This window comes from Rhinolophus ferrumequinum, chromosome X, assembly GCF_004115265.2.
Source record: "Rhinolophus ferrumequinum isolate MPI-CBG mRhiFer1 chromosome X, mRhiFer1_v1.p, whole genome shotgun sequence".
Lineage (NCBI taxonomy): Eukaryota > Metazoa > Chordata > Mammalia > Chiroptera > Rhinolophidae > Rhinolophus > Rhinolophus ferrumequinum.
The window spans coordinates 92,670,309-92,690,999 of record NC_046284.1 but is presented as its reverse complement, the minus strand read 5'-3'; the positions used below and the strand labels follow the sequence as shown (position 1 = coordinate 92,690,999).

At 35.5% G+C, this 20,691-nt stretch overlaps 1 protein-coding gene across 3 annotated transcripts in view; it reads left to right on the top strand.

Moving 5' to 3' along the window:
- USP9X (ubiquitin specific peptidase 9 X-linked) overlaps window positions 1-20,691 on the top strand; it is a 128,626-nt gene that overhangs the window by 59,988 nt on the left and 47,947 nt on the right. For all 3 annotated transcript variants that reach the window (XM_033099978.1, XM_033100752.1, XM_033099260.1), the window contains 7 exons: window positions 7,342-7,429; window positions 10,064-10,406; window positions 12,750-12,845; window positions 13,315-13,526; window positions 14,630-14,870; window positions 15,210-15,359; window positions 16,194-16,314. In XM_033099978.1, the coding sequence (XP_032955869.1) occupies window positions 7,342-7,429; window positions 10,064-10,406; window positions 12,750-12,845; window positions 13,315-13,526; window positions 14,630-14,870; window positions 15,210-15,359; window positions 16,194-16,314 (1,251 nt within the window). The remainder of the gene's footprint in view (window positions 1-7,341; window positions 7,430-10,063; window positions 10,407-12,749; window positions 12,846-13,314; window positions 13,527-14,629; window positions 14,871-15,209; window positions 15,360-16,193; window positions 16,315-20,691) is intronic.

The window sequence follows — 20,691 nt, the reverse complement described above, 5'->3', positions numbered from 1 at the left end:
CATAGAATGGAACACAGTGGGTACTGAACATACCTCTCTTCTAACATGTTATGGTAGAGTCTGCAGAAGCCAATGGTATATTTTAAAAAGGAGGATATTTCTAATACTCATTATTTGAAGAGTAGGTACACTCTTGGCATTGTTGAATAAAATCCCAAGGTACTTATAAAGCATGAGACTTTTCCTTAACACTTAACAGTATATATTCCCATATGAGCAATTCAGATAAACATAATTGAAAATTTAAGAAGCTCTTCCGATACCCCTACTGATTTTGTTGACTCTTGTTTCCTCCTAGGCAATAGATTATGGCGCTTAGACGAGAAATCAAAGCAGCGGGCAGCTGCTAGGCACCAGGCAATGATTTTTTGTCATTTCAGTCTTAAATTCCTTCTAAGAAGCATGATAGAACAATCAGTGCAACATAGTCATGCGCCCATGTGAGTTATGTTCTGTACCAAATGCAATCAAAATCGGAGAGAGGCACAGTAGGTTTGCATGTAGTACACACAAGCGTATGGGCTCAGTTTAACATAACTTGGGTTCTTATCTCTTCCTGCTGGTACACAGTTCTCATAGATGGCAATTCAGTCCTTGCCCCCAAATGGAGCCATATAAATCATGTGCTGTAATGCTAATTTTTATTTCATTTGCATGTGGTGTTGCATTTAATGTCGTTGTCAGGTTGAGCACCCTGCTGTTGTGAGGTCAGGAGAAGGTGCCTGTGCAGTTTTGCCTCACTAGACTTGTCTGCTCCATTTTACTCAAATTCCACATGAGTCATTGCTTCACATGAATTTCTTGGTCACAAGAATGTTTTCTGTCTCCAGATTCTCCTCCTTACATTGTCTGTATCTCCACAAAGTAAGAGATGTGAATCTGCATAGTCAGATTGCCTAGAGTCAAAATATGACCCAAACATATTAGCTATATGACCTTGGGCAAGTTATTAATGCTAGGATGACGCCTGAGACATAGTAAGCTCTTGGGATGTTCCCTTGAATTTATTGACACCATACCTTTTGTTTTTCCAACTAACTTCGATACCTTTTCCTCCTCTGTTACAGTATTCTTTTGATTAATACTGATTAGTCTACAGATACCTCAATATGGGGGGAAAGTAATTTTTTTAAGCTAGGAAAATTCTCCTATTAAACTTTTCATAGCATTAAATCATTTCTGTGGTTACATCAACTACCATTTTCTGAATTTGCAGTTCTAAAGTAAATTAGTTTTTTTCTCTGTATAATAAAAGTATTGCATGGATCCCATTAGGTATGAGACATTATTCAGCAGGATAACGTGAGGCTTCCACAGTTCACTGATATTCTCAATTTCTGATAACTGTTTCACCATTATTTAGTATTTGTCCTGCCCATGTTTCATCTCCACTAGCATCTTCAGCTTTGGAAAAAAAACATTTATTCGGTAGTACGGTCAGCTGATTCTCCTTCCTCTTTGAACATTATTTAGGTAAAGTAATAAACACACTAATATTCTCTCCAATATTTATTTACTCATGTGTTCTGACTACTCGTGCGTTACTACTAAGAACTGGGGCTTACCAAGTCATTCTTTTAAAGTTTTTCACGTGCATACAACAGTATAAAACCACGTTTCAGTTTTCACTCAAGTTTTACCTCGGTAGGATAGCCCTTGTACTAATTTGAACACTTACTGAAAGTTTTATTTACCATTTTTCCTGGTTTCTGGATAGAGTTGGAAGACTTGTCCTCATTGTAGATCACAGTTTTGCATTCTGTTTTCTAAGGGCTGCCGCTTTCAGTTACCTCTTTCCCAGTCTCTTACATCCCAAACTAGCAGTTTTTAGGAACATTTTTTCCCCATAAACAGATTTCTCTGAATGTTATTCACCAATTGTTCTCTGTGTTAGGATATAGATCCTAAGCTATATTTTCTCAGTAACTCTGGCTCATTCCTACACATCAGCCACAAAGTGCTGTTAAGTCTGTGGGTTCTTCGTAATTTAAAAAAATACGAAGTGTCCATTTTATTAGCAGTTTACAGCTCTCTGGAGTAATGGCTATTTCTAGGGCTGGTGCAGGGAAATTACATGATGATCCTTGAACATCTCATTTCAGAAAGTAAGAAAGTGCTGAAAGAATCAAGTTGACATGTCAAAAAAATCTAGAAGTTGGCTCTCACTGGCCAAACTGGGTCAAGATAAATAATGAAAATTACTAAACCCGTTAAATAAAATATAAACCCTTCAGTCTATACTGAAAGAAAGAGAAATACCAACTGATAAATGTAGAACATAATGTTGATTTAAAAAAAAAAAAAAACCAAGGGGTGAGGGACTTAACTTGGATGGTGGAAATGAGATGCTCAGTAGACCTTTTCCTTAACAAAACCATTTAGCTGGGAAAAATTATTTTTCAAACAATCATTTAAAGTATCTGGGAATTGTCCTAAGAGGATATAACTAATAGGAAAGCATTTATTGAAGAAAATCTACCAAATTTTGGAAAGAACAGGAAGAGTCTATAGAATTTGAGCCACAATTCATTTCCTCTCCTACCGCTGCCAGTCTATAGCTATGGTTCTAACACAGGAAGGGCAAGCTATTGGCATTTCTTATCTTTCCCTGTCCTGTGGTACAGAAGCTCTATTCTAGGTAGTGATGTAGAAAGCTGAGACTCCCTTATGCCTCCTAATGCTTAATCATAGGACAGAAGCTGTACTCCAGGCATGGCAGGCTGAAAATACAGGCATCCTGATTACCACAGCTTGCTCACAAGGTGGAAGTTCCATGCCAGAAGGGACAAACAGAAAATCAGGGTCTGTGCCCCCTCCCCACATACAGCAACATCTCTCATAGAGCCAGGGGTATCATTCTGGGGGAAGCCGCCTGCTGTGTTGCCACCAGCTCCTGTGTAGTGGTACAGAAGTTCTGCTCAGAGGGAGAGATAAACTGTGAGGACGGAGAGCTTGGCAGGTTGGCTCAAACCAGTGGAAATATTGGTGAAGAGTAGTTTAGAGGGTATACCTCCTTATACTCTTTAACAAGTGAAACAGCAGAAACCAGAATTTTCACAGATCTAGAGAAAGAGACAGCCAAGATAAGCTATCCTCAGATCAGTCAACCCTTGGGGTCCAGGAATGTTGTGTATATGCATTCGGCTGCACCCACTCAGAAATAATCAACGTACAACCTGGGGCAGGTTGAAAACATTCCTCAATACATAAGTATGTATAAGAAAATAATTCTATTTAGGATAACTTAAAAAATAAAATACTTAGGAATAAATTGAACAAAAGTAGTATAAAACTTGTTCACCAAAAAGTACAGAATAACATTGACGAAAGAATTTAAAGCTCTAAATAAATGGAAAGACATTCCATGTTCATGGAATGGAAGGCTTAATATTGTTAAGATGGCAGTACTCTGCAAGTTGACCTACAGATTTCACATAATCCCTATAAAAATCCCCCCCTTTCCTACTTTGTAGAGAAACTGATCCTAAAAATTACGGAAATACAAGAGACCCTAATAGCCAAAACAATCTTGGTGATAAAAATCAGTTGGCTGACTCATACTTAATGATTTCAAAATTCACTACAAAATAACGGTAATCAAGACAGTGTGGTACATGCATAAGGATAGATTTATGGATCGATGAAATATAATTGACAGTCCAGAAATAAACCGTTACATTTATGATCAATGTATAAGAACTCTGACAACTCAACAATTAAAAGACAACCCAATTAGAAATCTGTGGAGACATTTCTCCAAAGATAAATGGCCAGTAGGCACATAAAAAGATGCTCAATTTCATTAGGTATTAGGGAAATGCAAATCAAAACCACAATGAGAAATTACACCTACTAACTAGGTTGACAAAAATTAAGACAACAGCAAGTGTTGGCAAGAATGTGGAGAAATTGGAGCTTTCTAATGTTGCTTGTGGGATTTTTAAGTGGTACAGCCACCTTGATAAACAGATTGGAACTCAACATGGTATGGTAAACAGAGAATGTACCATACGATTCACTCCTAGTTATATACCCAAGTGAAATAAAGACTCGAACGTGAATGTTTATAACAGCATTGTTCATGATACCCAGAAAAGGGGAAACAACCCAGATGTCCATCATTTGATGAATGGATAAACAAAACAGTATATCCATTCAATGGAATGCTATTCAGCAATAAAAAATACTACAACATGAATGGACCCTGCAAAACAATATGCTAAATGGGGAAATGAACACATATTGTATGATTCCATTTATATGAAATATCTAAAATAGACTAAAGGCTGGGGGTGAGAGGAAATGGGGAGTGACTATGCAGGGTTTCTTTGTGAAGTGATGAAAAATCCTAAAAATGTAGATCGTGGTGTTGGTTACATAGCATTGATTGTACTAAAAACCATTGAATTACACAGTTTAAATGGTAGATTTTTTGGTCTGTGAATTATGTCTCAATTACAAATGCTTTTTAATAAGTGAACTTCTCTTACAAGGAGTTCTGAAACAGACTCTAGACAACTTGCAGTTTATAATGACAAGAACCAGTTTGTGTGAGCCTTAGCCATAGACACTTGAGTTAATTTAGTCTCATCTAACTTGTCCTTTTTTCAGTGGGATATCTACTAGCTAGGCAGCAGGAGTAATAAATGGATCATCCTCTTAAGTTGACTGTTAACTAATCACAGTATTTGGAGCTGAATGTTTATAAGGAAAACCAGCAACCAACCATCTTGATGTTTTCACAGCCAGGAGGCTTTTCTGTAGTCAAGTATAGGGCCTCTCCATTCCTATTTAGCATAGAAGGATCTTATTTCTTGACTTTTCTTGATTTTTTTTTTTGGCTTTCATTGAATGTTTTCAAAGTTCTCTGTGTTCAGGGTCCCCGGTCTTGATAAAGTGCTGCCACCTAAATAAAAAAGGTGGTGATGCTAAAGCTAGTGGGTAAAAGTTTGATAAGAAGCAAGATATTTACATAGTCTCTAGGTATCTCTCCACAAATTACTTACTAATTACGAAGAGAAAAATAGTAACTTTACAGTGGAGAAACCTGGTAAAACAACTACCTTGACCAAATAAATGACCAGTTAACATGAATACTGCCACAAAGGGACATGTTCCTCCTCTGACGACGACACACTGATGACATGGGGGCACTTCTGTGTTATTCGCCAAAATGCCCGGCCTGAATCTTATCACAAAGAAACAGATGCCCAAATTAAGTATTTTGCAAATAAATTGCAGCATAGTTTTCTAAAAGGTCAAGAAACATGAAGGATGATTAATTCTCCACATTAAATAAGAATAAAAAGGCATGTGCAAACTAAATGCAATGTGTCATTAATCTTGGTTTTGGAGAAAAGAAAATACAAATGGGCATGTTGAGAAAATTAAAATTGTCAAGATCTTTTTGGTTATCTTGGGGAGGGGGTTTGGGCAAGGATACTATTGGAATATTGTGGGTAGAGGCCTGAGATGCTGCTAGATATCCTACAATGCACAGGGCGGTTCAACAAAACAGTTACCATCCCCAGATGTCAGTAGTGTGCTGTTGAGAAACCTGGGGTGAGGTAACGGTATTATATCAGTGTTTAATTTGATAACTGTGCTGTGATTACATATGAGAATACCCTTGTTTGGAAATATTTGTTGATGCATGTAAGGGTAAAGGGACACGTCTCCAACTCAATCTCAAGTGATTTAGAAAAATTACACACACATATATGTGGCAACTAATGAAGCCAGTGTCACAAAATGTAAACAACTGGTGAATATAGGTAAAGGTGATAAGGGAATTCTTATTTTTGAAACTTGTCTTAAGTTTGAGATTATTAAAATTTCCCCTAAAAAAGAAACTAAGTAAACAAAGTTGTATATACACTCTTAGTTTAAACAAACAAACAAAAAAGTCCCTGAAGTCCATTATTTATTCAGATACTTGAAGGCGAGTGCTCTGAAAAAGAAAATTTCTACACAGAATAGAATTTGATATTGTGTCTACTTTCTTTAGAAAACCTCATGAGAGAGGTAGTGCTTTAAATCCTAAGCCCTGAGGAAATTGACTTCCATGGACGTAGATGAAAATAATATGTGGAAGTAGAAAGCAGAATATCATTGGGCTTTGTTTTCTTCACGAAAGCGTCAAAAGCAGATGTTTCTAAACACTGGAAATGTTCCATCATTGCATGTCAAGATTTTTTTCGGACGAGAAACCTCCCTATTTTTAGACTTTCATTACCTTTACTATTTCCAAAGGGTCTCACACGATTGGAATTCTTTCTTACTAGCACACACGTAACATAAGGTCCAGGATCTGGTATGGAAATACCAGTATTTAATGCTAAAGGGAAATTGCACAACTTCTTACTCCTCCATAATTTACCACAGCTTCCTGGAAACGTCAGTGATTCCCATATAGTTACTGCACTTGTCAAAGCATTTGCTTCATCTTTCTTCTGTTCCAAGCCACAAATCAACTTGACCATTTGCAAGTCATACAGCTTTTTCCAGTAAAATAAAATGAAAAATTGAAACACACACACACACACACACACACACACACACACACACACACACAAAGAAAACAACCTGCTCTTAGTATTTTTAGGATAGTAGGTGCTTTCTAAGATATTTTTCTGTAGTCTTTCATTGCAAACACAGACTTTTTCACCCATTGTATGCTGTAATGAAAGTAAAACCAAAGGGTTTACTTTATTTTTTGTTTTTTAGTATATGTGCTGCCGAAGCGAGCACTATTTTTTTGTTTTTTAAAAGGAATTTCCAACTTTAGCTAGTAGGCCTAGGGACTAACACCTACCCATAATTGTGATAGAATAGAAAGGTAAGTTTTCTTGAATTTTCTGAGACTGTTCTAGATTTTCATAACATGTTGATGGTGATAACTATGATAACTTCCTCCTAGGTAGAAATTAGTAATATAACTTACTTTTTTGTAACAGTATTTTTTCCTTCAAGAGTTTTCAGTATAACAGGAAGGAAATTGAAGAAAAAAATGTTGTCTTGGTAGTTAGTTCACAGTCACAGATCACTCTTAGGCTGTAATCAGAAATTTCATTGTGTATGAAGATTAGGTGAAGAGGTTATGATGAAGAATTATTTTTATGGCACATTTAACAGATCATTTCCTTTGATTATGTAAAAGGGAAGTTTCTTTTTATGGGAAAAATGGATGAGTAAAAATCACCAATAATTAGAAAACTTCAGGTTGCCAATTTTAATGAGTAAAAATTAATGACTTTTTAACTGATGTAATTTCCTTTGGTTAAAGTCAACAGTGATGTGGGTATTCAAATGTATAATGCATGATATTTTTTAAACTTACAGACCATGAAGACTATGATCCACAAACTGTGAGGCTGGGAAGTAGATACAGTCATGTTCAAGAAGTCCAAGAACGACTTAACTTCCTTAGGTTTGTTTTAAACAATTAGTGTTGCTCTCTTCAAGGCACAGATGATAAATGCTGTGTTAATATGCTGTATAGCTTAGATCCTTTTTAGGTGGCCTTTTCCCCTTGGCCACATTTTCCCACATGGAAATCATTACCTGAAAGTCCCAGGGCATTTCTCAGTGTCCTCATTTATTACATATTTTTAAATTATTGTCTCAGTTTTAATTTCTTTGCAATATTTGAAGAGAACGCATTTTAAGCTTTTGTATAGACGTCTGTTCTGATTTGTTTAGGCCGGGAATATGTTTATTTTTAAGGAACAAGTTTCCATATTTTGATAGAACCAGCTGGAGAATCATATTGTCCTTAATGGTATCGTAGACACTAAGGAAATGAGGACAGAAAGCAGCTGCACCAGCACCCAAAAGAGTGGCTGAGTCCTCTGGTGCCTTGTTTATCCTAATGACGGCTGACAAAGGCAGTCCACAGTCGTGCTAATAACAGTGTTCTGATGGGGTTGACGAAACGATATTTATTCCCTTAAGCCAAAGCCAAATGTAGTATGAAGCTGAATTTGCTCAGTGATATTTAGCTCAGTGATACTTAGCTTTTAATAACTGTACACTTACAAATTTGAAATTGGTAAAATTTTTGGTGAGAGATTTGAATTCAGAAACCGTATCATACAGCAAAAGAGTGTATGTAGATCATAAATGTTCAAAGAAATGCCCAGATTATTTAGATACACTGCGGAATTTTTTCCTGGGCTATGTTAACTATGGATTTAATGTTTATTGAGCTATGTGCTTACTTACATTAGGAAACATTTAATGAGTAGTTAGTTACATAATGATTTTAACTTGAGGAAAAACTCTAGCCACCAGATTTTAAGAAATTTGGCATTTGTTTGAAGTGTTTTGTTTTTCAATCACCTACCTAGAAGGACCTTCCTCCCCAGATTGAGAATCACTGCCATAGTGAGCAGCTGTTATTGATTGGTGTGTGTTGTATCCCTTCAATTTCCTAGAACAGAAAAGTAGTTAGTTACAAGCCCTCTTGCTATATTAAAGTTTGTAGTCAGGAGACCTATTCTAGATCCTACTCTATTTAGTGCCTATCTACAAGACCTATAGCGACTCACTGAAGGGAAAGGAACCTAACTTTACCGAGTGTATATTAGGCCTGTGTTACACACTTTACATTTGATCCTCTGCAGTACAGTGGGGCAGATATTACCCCATTTGATTAATAAGAAAACGAAGATTCACATGGCTTAAACTAGATCGTTTGAAACCACATATCCAGTTTGTAGTGGTGTTGCATTACTCAACTATTAGGTTGGTGCAAAAGTAATTGCGGTTTAAAAGGTTAAAAATAATTCACAAACGGCAATTACTTTCGCACCAACCTTATAGATCTAGCTGACTCCAAAGTTTGTGCTCTTTCTATTAGACCAGTGATTTTTCAAACCTACCTTGGAGGAGCCTTAAGGCTTCTGAGGAGCTTCCTTCAAGATTTCTGAACAAGCAGTGGGAGTTTCCTCTCCATTTCTCCTTTCCTCCTCCTAACAACTGGAGCAGCTCTGCTTTTATACATCGGACTTCCTAATGGAATTTTTGCTTGAAGAAAGTTTTCTGCTCTTGTCTTAAAAAAAAAAAAAAAAGAAAAAGAACTTTGAAAACAATTGCATTTCATCACATTGGACCTTAGTTTTGTATTGTAAATTAGAGGTAGCAGGGTTAGAACTAGGTGCTAAAAGCCCTCTTTAAACACAGCAATCTTACGAAACTATAAAAAAACCCTAGAATTGAGACTCGAGAATGCCTTGAAGTGGAGAGGGAGCCTACTGACATTAAATACATGCACTTATTCTGTAACTGGGCATGGAGCCACCATTATGTTAGCTGAAAATTTTGTTGCTCAGAATAAACTGAGGTGTTCTCTCTTTCTCATTCAAAGATAAGGCAGACAGGGTTGGTGGGTGGAATCCAAAAAAAACTAAAAAGCTAACTGAAGAAAGAGCCTATAGTTTTAACAGAATTACCTTTATTATTGTCTTTTTGAATGACTAAACCAACAGTCACAAAACTAAAGACCCTAGAGAACATCACTGAATGACTAAGAAGAATCTTGTTGAATATTGACATAAAAAGTTTAAATTATATGTAGGTTATTCTGTTTAATGTGGCCAGGCACTGAGTGATGAATATTAGATCATCAGAAAGTATTAAAATTTAAGCAGTTCTGACTCTTAAATGTCAGTGAGTTGTTATCTGTGAGAGTCACTTAGAATACCTCATTTTCCAGTGATGGATAAGCAGAATGCCAAAACTCAAATAACTATTAAACATACTAAACTGTTTAAAATTCAGGTGACAGATCTTTTATTCAGTTTAGACCCAGTCACCTAGCAGTTTCTGGCACATAGTAGGTGCTCAGTATGTGCTTTTTAAATAAATTAATATCTAGTATTTCTTAGTATCAGATAAAAGTTGCGAAATAAGTTTTTAAGATGTCAATAAGAACTGACAGCTATTTGCCTATAGTTAAAATATAATTGTGATAAATGGATTGTTTCATATGTATACAGATATAGATTGCATTTCAGGATAAATTTGTGTAGATCTAATTGCCAATTTTTTATATTTTTCCAAGATTTTTATTGAAGGATGGCCAACTGTGGCTATGTGCTCCTCAGGCAAAACAAATATGGAAATGCTTAGCAGAGAATGCAGTTTACCTTTGTGATCGTGAAGCTTGTTTTAAGTGGTATTCCAAGTTGATGGGGGATGAACCAGACTTGGATCCTGATATTAATAAGGACTTCTTTGAAAGTAATGTGCTTCAGCTTGATCCTTCCCTATTAACTGAAAATGGAATGAAATGTTTTGAGCGATTCTTCAAAGCTGTGAATTGTCGAGAAGGAAAACTAGTAGCTAAAAGGAGAGCATATATGATGGATGATTTGGAGTTAATAGGCTTAGACTACCTTTGGAGGGTAAGTGAAAAGTGGGAACTTTGTAAACACTGTAACTGATGTAGTTTTTCAAATAGGTAAGGAATCATAATTTTGCATATAACTTATATGTACGTGTGCTTCTCTGTTTGTCCCAGGAGATTATGATAGTTCGTCTTTATCTTATCATGTCCCTTGTCATTGGATTTTCTTGTTTTTTCTTCCCCCTCCCCCTCCTGCCACAGATGTTCCTTTTGTCTTGGCTTAGAAATCTTTTTCAGATGTGTTTAGAAGTACCCTAACCATGCAAATTTTTCATGCCTCCCCATGGAAGTTGTTGTTGTTCCCTTTTTTTATTCAATGTAGATCTGCTGCTTCTCCTTCAGTGTTAATTTTAGGTTATTATATGTTGAATAATAAAATAAATGGAGGACAAAAGAAAACACTTTATTTAGAAGTGTTTCTGAACATATACTTTATCAATCAGCAGTGTTTAACTTGTGATATTTTTAAATACCTAAGGGAGTAAAGTATTATCATTTATTAAAGGTTACTCTTTCTGCCTTTATACTATTTAATGTATGTGTGTTTTTCATTGATATAATGAAGGTCATTCAGGTGAGGATTGACATGCATTAATACTACATTAGTTTCAGGTGTACAACATGAAGATTTGATGTACGTACGTATACATTGCAAAATGATCACCACAGTAAGTCTAGTTGACATCCATCACCACACAGTTCCCATTTTTTTTCTTGTGATGAGAACTTTAAAGATTTTCTCTCTCAGCAATTTTCAAATATGCAATACAGTGTCATTAACTACAGTCACCAGGCTGTACATTACATCCCTAGGGCTTATATAACTGGAAGTTTGTACCTTTTGATCACCTTTACCCGTTTCGCCCACCCCCACTCTGGTAGCCACCAGTCCGTTCTCTGTATCTATGAGTTCTGTTTTTAATTTGTTTTTTGGTTGTAGTTTTTTTGTTTTAGATTCCACATGATATTTGTATTTCTCTGTGTGACTTATTTCACTTAGCATAATTCCCTCAAGGTTCATCCATGTTGTTGCAATATAGTATTACTATATTATTCCTGTCTTTAAAAATCTGACCTGTTCACAGTTTGTATTGTTTTTTGGATGTGAAATATTTTCCTGTAAGCCATAGACAAAGATCTTTACTGTGGTATTTGATCATACTTTTTCATTTAAGGGGTTTTCAACATTTTAATAAATTTTTTTTATTTTTCAGTTATAGTTGACATAAGCTTTTAGCATTTTTAAACAGCAGAAACCCTTTTTGAAATCGAAATTGACATAATACTCCAAATAAAGCTAGTTGAAGTGAGAAAGGAAAACCTGTTTCCTTTTTCTGCTCACCTTGCGCTTCACCCCCTTTCCTCCCCAAGCCTATTACAGGGGTCAGCCCTAAAACACTTCCTCAGAGCCCTGAAGTTCTGCACTACCATGTTTCCCCGAAAATAAGACCTAGCTGGGCAATCAGCTCTAATGCGTTTTTTAGAACAAAAAATAATATAAGACCCGGTCTTATAGTAAAATATACTAAATTTTACTCCAAAACACGCATTAAAGCTGATTGTCCGGCTAGGTCTTATTTTCTGGGAAACGGGGTATTTTGAATACCACTGATATAATTAGATGAGTGATAAAGATCTGTAGAAATGGGGTAGGGAGCCCTTTATGCTAAAGTGTATTTTGTGTGATCTTGTATTTCCTTTTAACCAATTTGAATTCCTCTTTTCATGTCTCACAAATTGGTTACCAAGGTGTTGAATTTCAGGGTTAAATAATATTAGTCAGAAACAGACTCTAGATACAGGAAACAAACTGGTGGTTACCAGAGGGGAGCGCAGTTGGGTAGGTGAAATAGGTAAAGGGAATTAAGAGGTATAAACTTCAAGTTATAAAATAAATAGGTCACGAGGATGTAATGTACAACATAGGGAATGTAGTCAATAATATTGTAACTTTCGTGACAGATGGTAACTAGACTTACGGGGGTTATTTCATAATGTATATAAATATCAAATCACTGTGATACACCTGAAACTAATAGGCTATTGTATGTCAATAATATACGTCAAAAAATAATGGTAATACTGGCCAAAGCATATTATATCCTTAGAAAAATGTGTCTTCCGTTCTTAAACAAATTTCTTTATTCACAGACTTCAGTTTTGCATTTTTTCTTTTGGTCTGTTTTCTCACCTAATTTTACTTGGTTTATTTGGTCATCAAAGTCAATGTATCCTTAAATTATTGAATACTATATTTAAAATAACTCAGGGTAGAGTTTGAATTGAAATGCCCAGCTATTTTTCTTGAAAGGTACTTACATTTGAATCTTTTTGAACCTAGGTTGTCATTCAGAGTAATGATGATATAGCCAGCAGAGCTATAGATCTCCTTAAAGAAATATACACAAACCTTGGTCCAAGGCTACAGGTCAATCAGGTGAGGATTGACATGCATTAAAACATCCACAAATTAGAATTCTGCCTGAAGAACTCTTGCTTATAAGAATTTTTTCTTTAATTCAGAATTAACTAGAAATTCTTTCGTTTAAGCTCTTACTAAAAGTATACTTAAAATTATTTAGTCCATGTTTCTCTTGTACAAAATGTTACCTAAATGATTCTTCTCTTGATAATTATCTTAAAGAGATTATTTTGAGTATAATCATGGCAAGAGATTTTGACTGAATTTCTTTGGATTCTAACACCTAATCCTGAAGTTTATTTTTTGACAAAGCATAGTATGTTTATTATCAGTATAGACTCTCTGGTTAAATATGATCATGGTTAATGAGCGCTACTTATAAAGTAGTTGTTGTCATCATTAATTGAATTAATGTTTCATATATACATTTAATTTTTACATTTCAAAGCAATTTGAACTGTCTTATTTGGCTCATTATTTGTAGGTGGTGATCCATGAAGACTTCATTCAGTCTTGCTTTGATCGTTTGAAAGCCTCCTATGACACGTTGTGTGTTTTGGATGGTGACAAAGACAGTATTAATTGTGCAAGACAGGAAGCTGTTCGAATGGTTCGAGTATTAACTGTGTTAAGGGAGTATATAAATGAATGTGACAGCGATTATCATGAGGAAAGAACAATTCTACCTATGTCAAGGTTTGTGAATAACTGATCTGATCTCCTAGTGCTACTTCTTAATTATTTGGTATTTTCCTAGCTGTTTAATTTTTTAGAAAATAATGTACAGAAAAAAAAGAGTGAGGAAATTTTTCGTTTTGAAAATGTTGATATCTTTTAAAATACCATTAAAAACATTATTTGCATCTATTTATAGATTCTTTTTATAATAGTAGATCTTTTTTTGTTTTCCAGGATCTGGTTGTTTTTTTTGTTTTTTGGTAGGGCATTTTCACTCATTACATCAAGTTTCCTCTCTTTTTGCCATTAACTTTATTGCCCAGTAAGTGTTGTAGGGATATTTTGCATTTGATGTGTTTTGATGCCATTCATTTATTTACACTGTTAAAAATAATAGCATAGTCAGATTGGAGAGTAATTGGAAAGAACTCTTAAAAGCTGCTTTGGCAGATAGCCAATATAGCAAGAAATATTTTCAAATGGTCAGTGGACAGTTCGCTTAAGGTCTTAACCATTTAGTAATTCAAGTAGTATTTATAATTTACAGATATTTATGGAATGAATGCCATCAGTATTTATTTTAAAAGACTCCTCTTTGTAAAGGAGTTCTCTTTGTTAACCATGAAATTATTTTACATTGTTTTCTAAGTATGATTTTTTTTTGTATCTTAATGTACAAGAAGATAATATTCCAACATAAATATCATTTTGGGTGGTGAATTGTGATACAGAGAATTTTTCAGGGAAAAAATGTACATCTTAGCATTTTTGTTGATAATCTTAAGATAGTTATCTTCTACATTTAAAAATAGTGAGTTGAGCTTTTATAGCATAAAATAAGTGAAGTCTTACTCATTTCTCTGTTAATTTCTTAAAACAAAATTTTTATATAAGAGTAACAATGGAATATGATTGCTGAGTTCTGACGATAATTTACAATATTTGTAGTTTAAAGGAGCAATAAATTTTTATTTTCAAGATCCTAAAAATACATATCTTTAACTCACTTTCTCTTATTTAATAAGAAAATATTCAATATTCTATTTTTAACTTCATTTTCTTCGCAAGAAGATTTGAAAGTTTGCTGAATGTGATGATGTTTTTCCTTTTATTCCCCCCAGAGCTTTCCGTGGGAAACACCTCTCTTTTATAGTTCGATTTCCAAACCAGGGCAGACAGGTTGATGACTTGGATGTATGGTCTCATACGAATGATACAATCGGTTCAGTACGACGATGTATTCTTAATCGTATTAAAGCCAATGTAGCCCATACAAAAATTGAGCTTTTTGTGGGCGGTGAACTGATAGATCCTGCAGATGATAGAAAGTTGATTGGTCAATTAAACTTAAAAGATAAATCAGTAAGTATCTATAATTACCAGACTTCTCACGAAAATCAAACCTGAGGCTATTTTTTCGTTTCACTAGTCAACTTTTCATGCAATAAATTAGTTTAATTGATCTTTAAGTGTGAGGCTCTGTATTAGGTATTTGGATTATAACACTAAATACAACAGGCATCAAGTTACCTACAATATAGTAGAGGAAAGGGTTTCTAAAAACAAAACTAAGTGGTTATGTTAGACACCACTTATAAATTGTATTTCTAAAAGTGTAACGTAAGTTTTTGTCAGTATGTCACTAGCATGTTTTGTGTATGTTTCCTTGTTTTGGGTACTAACATAGTATATCATTTTCAGCTAATTACAGCCAAACTTACACAAATAAGTTCCAATATGCCTTCAAGCCCAGATAGCTCTTCTGATTCCTCAACTGGCTCTCCTGGAAACCATGGTAATCATTACAGTGATGGTCCCAATCCAGAAGTGGAAAGCTGTTTGCCTGGGGTGGTGAGTAGTTTTCAGCTACTGTATACAAGGCATTACGCTACGTTCCTTGAGAATAAAGAGGTGTATAGAATAGCTCTTTATTCTTGAGGAACTTACAGTTTAATGTGACAAAATATCAAATAACTGTACAGTTAACCATTAACTTCAGAGTGGATCCCTCTGAAAGGTGATTTGTAACTTGGTTGAAATTTAAAACATTTCCTTATAGGTAATAGTATTGTTATGTTTTCATAAAGTTAATCTATTATACAGCTTAATTATAACTTGAATATATAAATTTAGAAAAATACCACTGTACTTTGTACCACAAAAATGAAACCACAAAAAAGTTTCTGTAGGAAAATAACTGCAATTTTTCTCAGATTGTCAGTAACATATCTTGTATCTGAAGAAACTGACTCCTCCCTTCCTACCCCTCCCCACAAGAATTTTTTAATGGCTACGATAATACTACGGAGCCACTCCAGTGTCTGAAGGATTGACTCCCTACAACAATTGTATTAGGTTGGTGCCAAAGTAATTGCGGTTTAAAAGGTATGTATTATAATTGCAAAAACCGCAATTACTTTGGCACCAACCTAGTATTAGGAATTTAACTATCAGTGGACATGACAGCCTTTTGTATGTACAGAGTCTAACTTGCATGTATGAGAGAAAATAGTTTAACAAAATAGTAAAAGCTGTCAAACAGAAATTACTGGAGATCGCTTAGATAATGTATTAATTCTGTATTTAGAGAGTAGAAAGTGTAGCGATTAACAGATTTATTTGGAGCTCTTCTTTTGGGGAGGTGTAATTTACAGGTAAATACTTGGTGTATGTTTTGTATTCTAGATAATGTCACTGCATCCCAGATACATCTCTTTCCTTTGGCAAGTCGCAGACTTAGGTAGCAGCCTAAATATGCCGTCTCTGAGAGATGGAGCAAGAGTACTTATGAAACTTATGCCACCAGGTAAGAATTTTTTTTTTTAATAATGTTGATAAAGTACATGCTGGGCTATAGCAGGGTATATTATTAGCAAATTCTTTCCTAGATGGAAAATGTCTTGTGGTATAGCAGAACAGGAGTTGGCAAACCTACAGCCCACTGCCTGATTTTGTACAGCCCAAGAGCTAAGGATAGTTTTCACATTTTTTAATGGCTCAAAGGAAAAAAAAATGTCAAAGAATAATATTTTGTGACTCATGTAAATTATATAAAATACAAATTTTGGTGTCCATGAACAAAGTTTATTGGTGTACAAACATGTTCATTTATATAGTGTCTGGCTGCTTTTATCTTCACACAGCAGAGCTCGGTAGTTGTAGAAGAGACCGTATGGCCCTCAGAGCCTTAGATATTTACTATCTGGCCCTTTATAGAAAAAATTTGCAGACCCCTGGACTATTTTGGGTCATGTGTCATCTATAGCATTGTTCTTTTTTATTCTTTAGAAACAACCACTTTGAATTTGTGGCTTTTATTTTTATGTATATATATACTATTATATCTGTAAATAATATTTTTGTACAACTCTGTCCATTTTAGATATTTACTGATTTTCTGTTCTATAGATGAAAACTTCTTACTCCCACATTTCCCCAATTTTTGCTTAAGTTCATTCATATTCATCGTTTATATTTTCAAGAGTGTGAAGTTTGCTGGATTACTGACAACTTTTACTGCATTTAATAATTTTTCCCTTTTCACTTTGATTTTTCTATATATCTATCACTTTTAAGTCTTCCCACATATTGTGTAACAACTTCTCAAAATAATTTTCCATTATTAATGTGCGTTATTAATTTGTCAGCTCCACTGTTGTCCTGGAACTTTTCTTCTTCCTCCTCTCATCTGGTTGTTGGCTACAAAGCTATCCTTTTGGGACTTGTTTCTTCAGTTTTCCTATGGCAGATTCCTGTTCACTAACTTCTATGTTTTGGGCCTTTCTTCAAGTGCTGTCTCATTCTGCTGCCATTGTCTCAGAAGGCGTACATGGGAGGTGTTTTTGAGACATTGCTTATCTGGATGCAGCTAAACCCTCATATTTGATGAGTACTTTTGCTGTAGAATTTATTCTGTCTAGCTGGTAATGGTGGTGGTGTGAAGAACAAAGCTCTTCTGAGTTCAGTTCTTTGCATGTGATCTCTGTTTCTGGAAGTTTTGGTTTTATCATTGAGTTTTGAAATTTTGTGATGACGTGCCTTGGAGTAGATCTGTTTTATAGTGGGTACTCAGTGGGCTTGGAGATTCCTAATTTGTGAGAGACTTGTGGTCTTTGCTAATTTTCTTCTCCATGTGTTGCTTTTTGTGTGTCGTTATTGTGTTGAATCTTCTACAACTGATTTTCTTACTTTTCTTCCTCCTTTCTCTCACTAACTTTATTCCAGCTTAGGAGTCATTTCCTTAACTTTTTACAGCCCTTCCGTTGACTTTTTGCCCCCAGATTCTCTAGTGTTAAATGTTCAAGACCTTTCTCCAAATAATCCTTTTCCATGGATTTTGTTTTTCATGAACATATTTCAGTGTTTCTGCTCTAATATATGTGTTTTCCTCCAAAACCTATTGCTCTGCAAAATTATAACTAAAAATAACTGAGGTTGTAGAAAACAGGGAGTTGGGATAGATCATTTAATCCAATACAACTTGAAATTTAAAAAAAAAAAATTTGTTTTGAAACATTTACGTTACAGAAGTGTTAGAAGTACAATTCAAGAACTGTTTTGTAAATAGTTTGACAGTAATTTGCTGGTCTAATGTCCCATCACCCTTACGTACTTCACTATGTATTCCCAACAAACAAGAATATTTGTGTAACCAAACTACAACCATCTAAACCAGGACATTAACTTTGGTTGATTAGTACTGTCTAATCAGCAATCTTTTAGAGCAAAGATCCAATGCAAATATCATATATTGCATTTAGTTGACATCTCTTTTAGTTTCCTTCTGGAATAGTTGTTCATTCTATCTTTGACTTTCATCACCTTGACACTTTTGAAGATTACAAGCCAATTATTCTTATTTCACTTTAGATTTATCCGATTTATCATCATTAGATTCGGGTTATATGTCTTTGGAGGGAACACCACAGAAGTGAGGCTCTGTTTTTTTCAATGCTTCCTGTTAGATGGTGTGAAATTGCCGTTTTTCCCATTTCTGATGATCACTGTTGACCACTTGAGTGTTTGCCATGCTTCTCCACTTTAAAATGATTCTTTTTCCCTTTGTTATTAAATATTTTGTGAGGAGGTACTTTGAAACTGTGTATGCTGTTTCTCATGAGGCTTTCAATTTTTTCATTCATAATTTAACTCATGGTTTGCTGTTAGATTCAAGGGTTTATAATTCATTACTGTGATTTATTTAGATGCTCAAATGGCCTTTAATTTGGCCAGTGGAAGCCTCATCAAGCTGGTTTGTGTTATTTTCACATGTTCCCATCATTCTTTGACTACTTGCGGGCTTTCTGGCTGCAGATGTTTCAGGTGAAGATCATGTATTCTCTCCGTGCCAGTCCTGGAGTCAGCCATATCTCCAGGGAGCCCTGGTTCCTTTTACTGGACACTAACTGTCCTCGTTGCTTTTGGAGTGTTGCTGTTCCTGGGCGCTCTCATTAGATAGAACCTAAGGAATATATGTATGTACATATACATTTATATCTGTATTTCATACATCCATACATATGTGTGTGTACATACACACGTGAATGGATGGAATAAAAAGCCATGGGGGTCCTCTAGTTCCATTTCAGTGTTACAAGGTTCATTATAGTTTTCTCCCTTTCCATGTTTATAAGGCCCTTCGCTAACAGTGAAAAGCCTGGCTGCCGTTATCCTTTAACATATTTTCCTATTTAATTAATACTCCTTATGTAATCGGTCATCTCTACCACCACCCCTTTCTCTGTGTGGAAGGGCTCTGGCTCTGTTTCCTGAGTTGATATATTGCATATACATTTGTGCTGAACCACCCCATTGTTTGGACTTCCTTCTCCTTCTACATAGGACCGCTTCCTCCCCTCCCACATAGCTGTCCTCCTCACCCTGCGTGGACCCTGAACAGTCTAGGCTCGGGAACCCTTTCACATAGAGTTTAAACGGTGCTAATAAAACAGTGTCTTCAGAGATAACTCGGACAGCCCATGCAGATAGTTCATTGTAGCCGAAGGCGGCCTCCAGAGATACGACGACACGAAACCAATATAGAGAAAATGCTGGCTTGACTGTGTCAGATGACAGATGGAAATGGAGCTCTGAGACAGACGGGCTGCCATTAAGTTGGGCACAGGACAAAGTAAAATCTGCCAGGAGTCATGGGAGTCGGGGTGCGTGCCCTCCTAGATGAGCCCTAGGTGCAGGTGCTCACTTTTAATTTTCCTAGAAGAGTTAAAAGCGGTTCTTCCTGTGCAGCTGCCAGGCTGAGGGGTTTTAGTTTGATTGGTTTTGGGTTTTGTAGTTGTTGTAAGTTACAGTTCCTCCCCTGCTGTACTGGCTCTTGTTGCCTGGGATCAGGCAACACGTCTGAACAAACACACCTTCCACATTGTACTGACATCATTCTGTTTGCCAATTGAATATAAGCTAATTAGGGTTATAGAAACATGTGTTACAACATAACAAATTGTACTGTACGTATTTCTCTGGAGGCTTTTTGTTTTGTTCCATTTCCTGCAGGTCTCTTGTTTTCATAGTTCCTTTTTTTCCTGTTTAAAAAAAAAATTTTGAACTTTTCCTATTGAAATAAGTTCAAACTTAACAAATAGTACGATCTCGGTTACCCTTCCCCAGATTCATCTAGTACTTTATCTCATCCCTGGAATCAGCCATTTCTCCTTTTAGTGAAAGAGGGTATTTAGAAACCAAAATCTGTGTCAATTTCTGTATCTCTATTAGAAAAAAAACAAAAGAAAAAAACAAACATGGGTTCATACTGATACTAATCTAACTTCTTAGTCTTTCTCTAGTCCATATTTGTATCTGTCTCTACATTAGTAAGAAATTCCTTCCCAACTTCATTGATACGGGGGTGGTGAATGGTAGATACTTCCTTCTTATGCAAACTTCAGCCACTCTGTTTTTAAGTCTTTTATTCAAGTGAAACGTCCAGGTACCTATTGTTTTTATATCCTTAGCTCTTCTAGGATTTTGTGGGATGCTAACTTATAGGTGCCCCCTCCCCCTTCCTTTTACTCCACAAGCGCTTCTTGGTTCAGCTAAGCCAGGGGTATCCAAACTGCGGCCCGCAATCCATTTTTAATTGGCCCGCAGCAAATTCCAAAAATATATTTAATTTACTTAAATAAATCAGGTGAAGCAATACGTACTTCACCTCGAGTGAGTGGCCGGG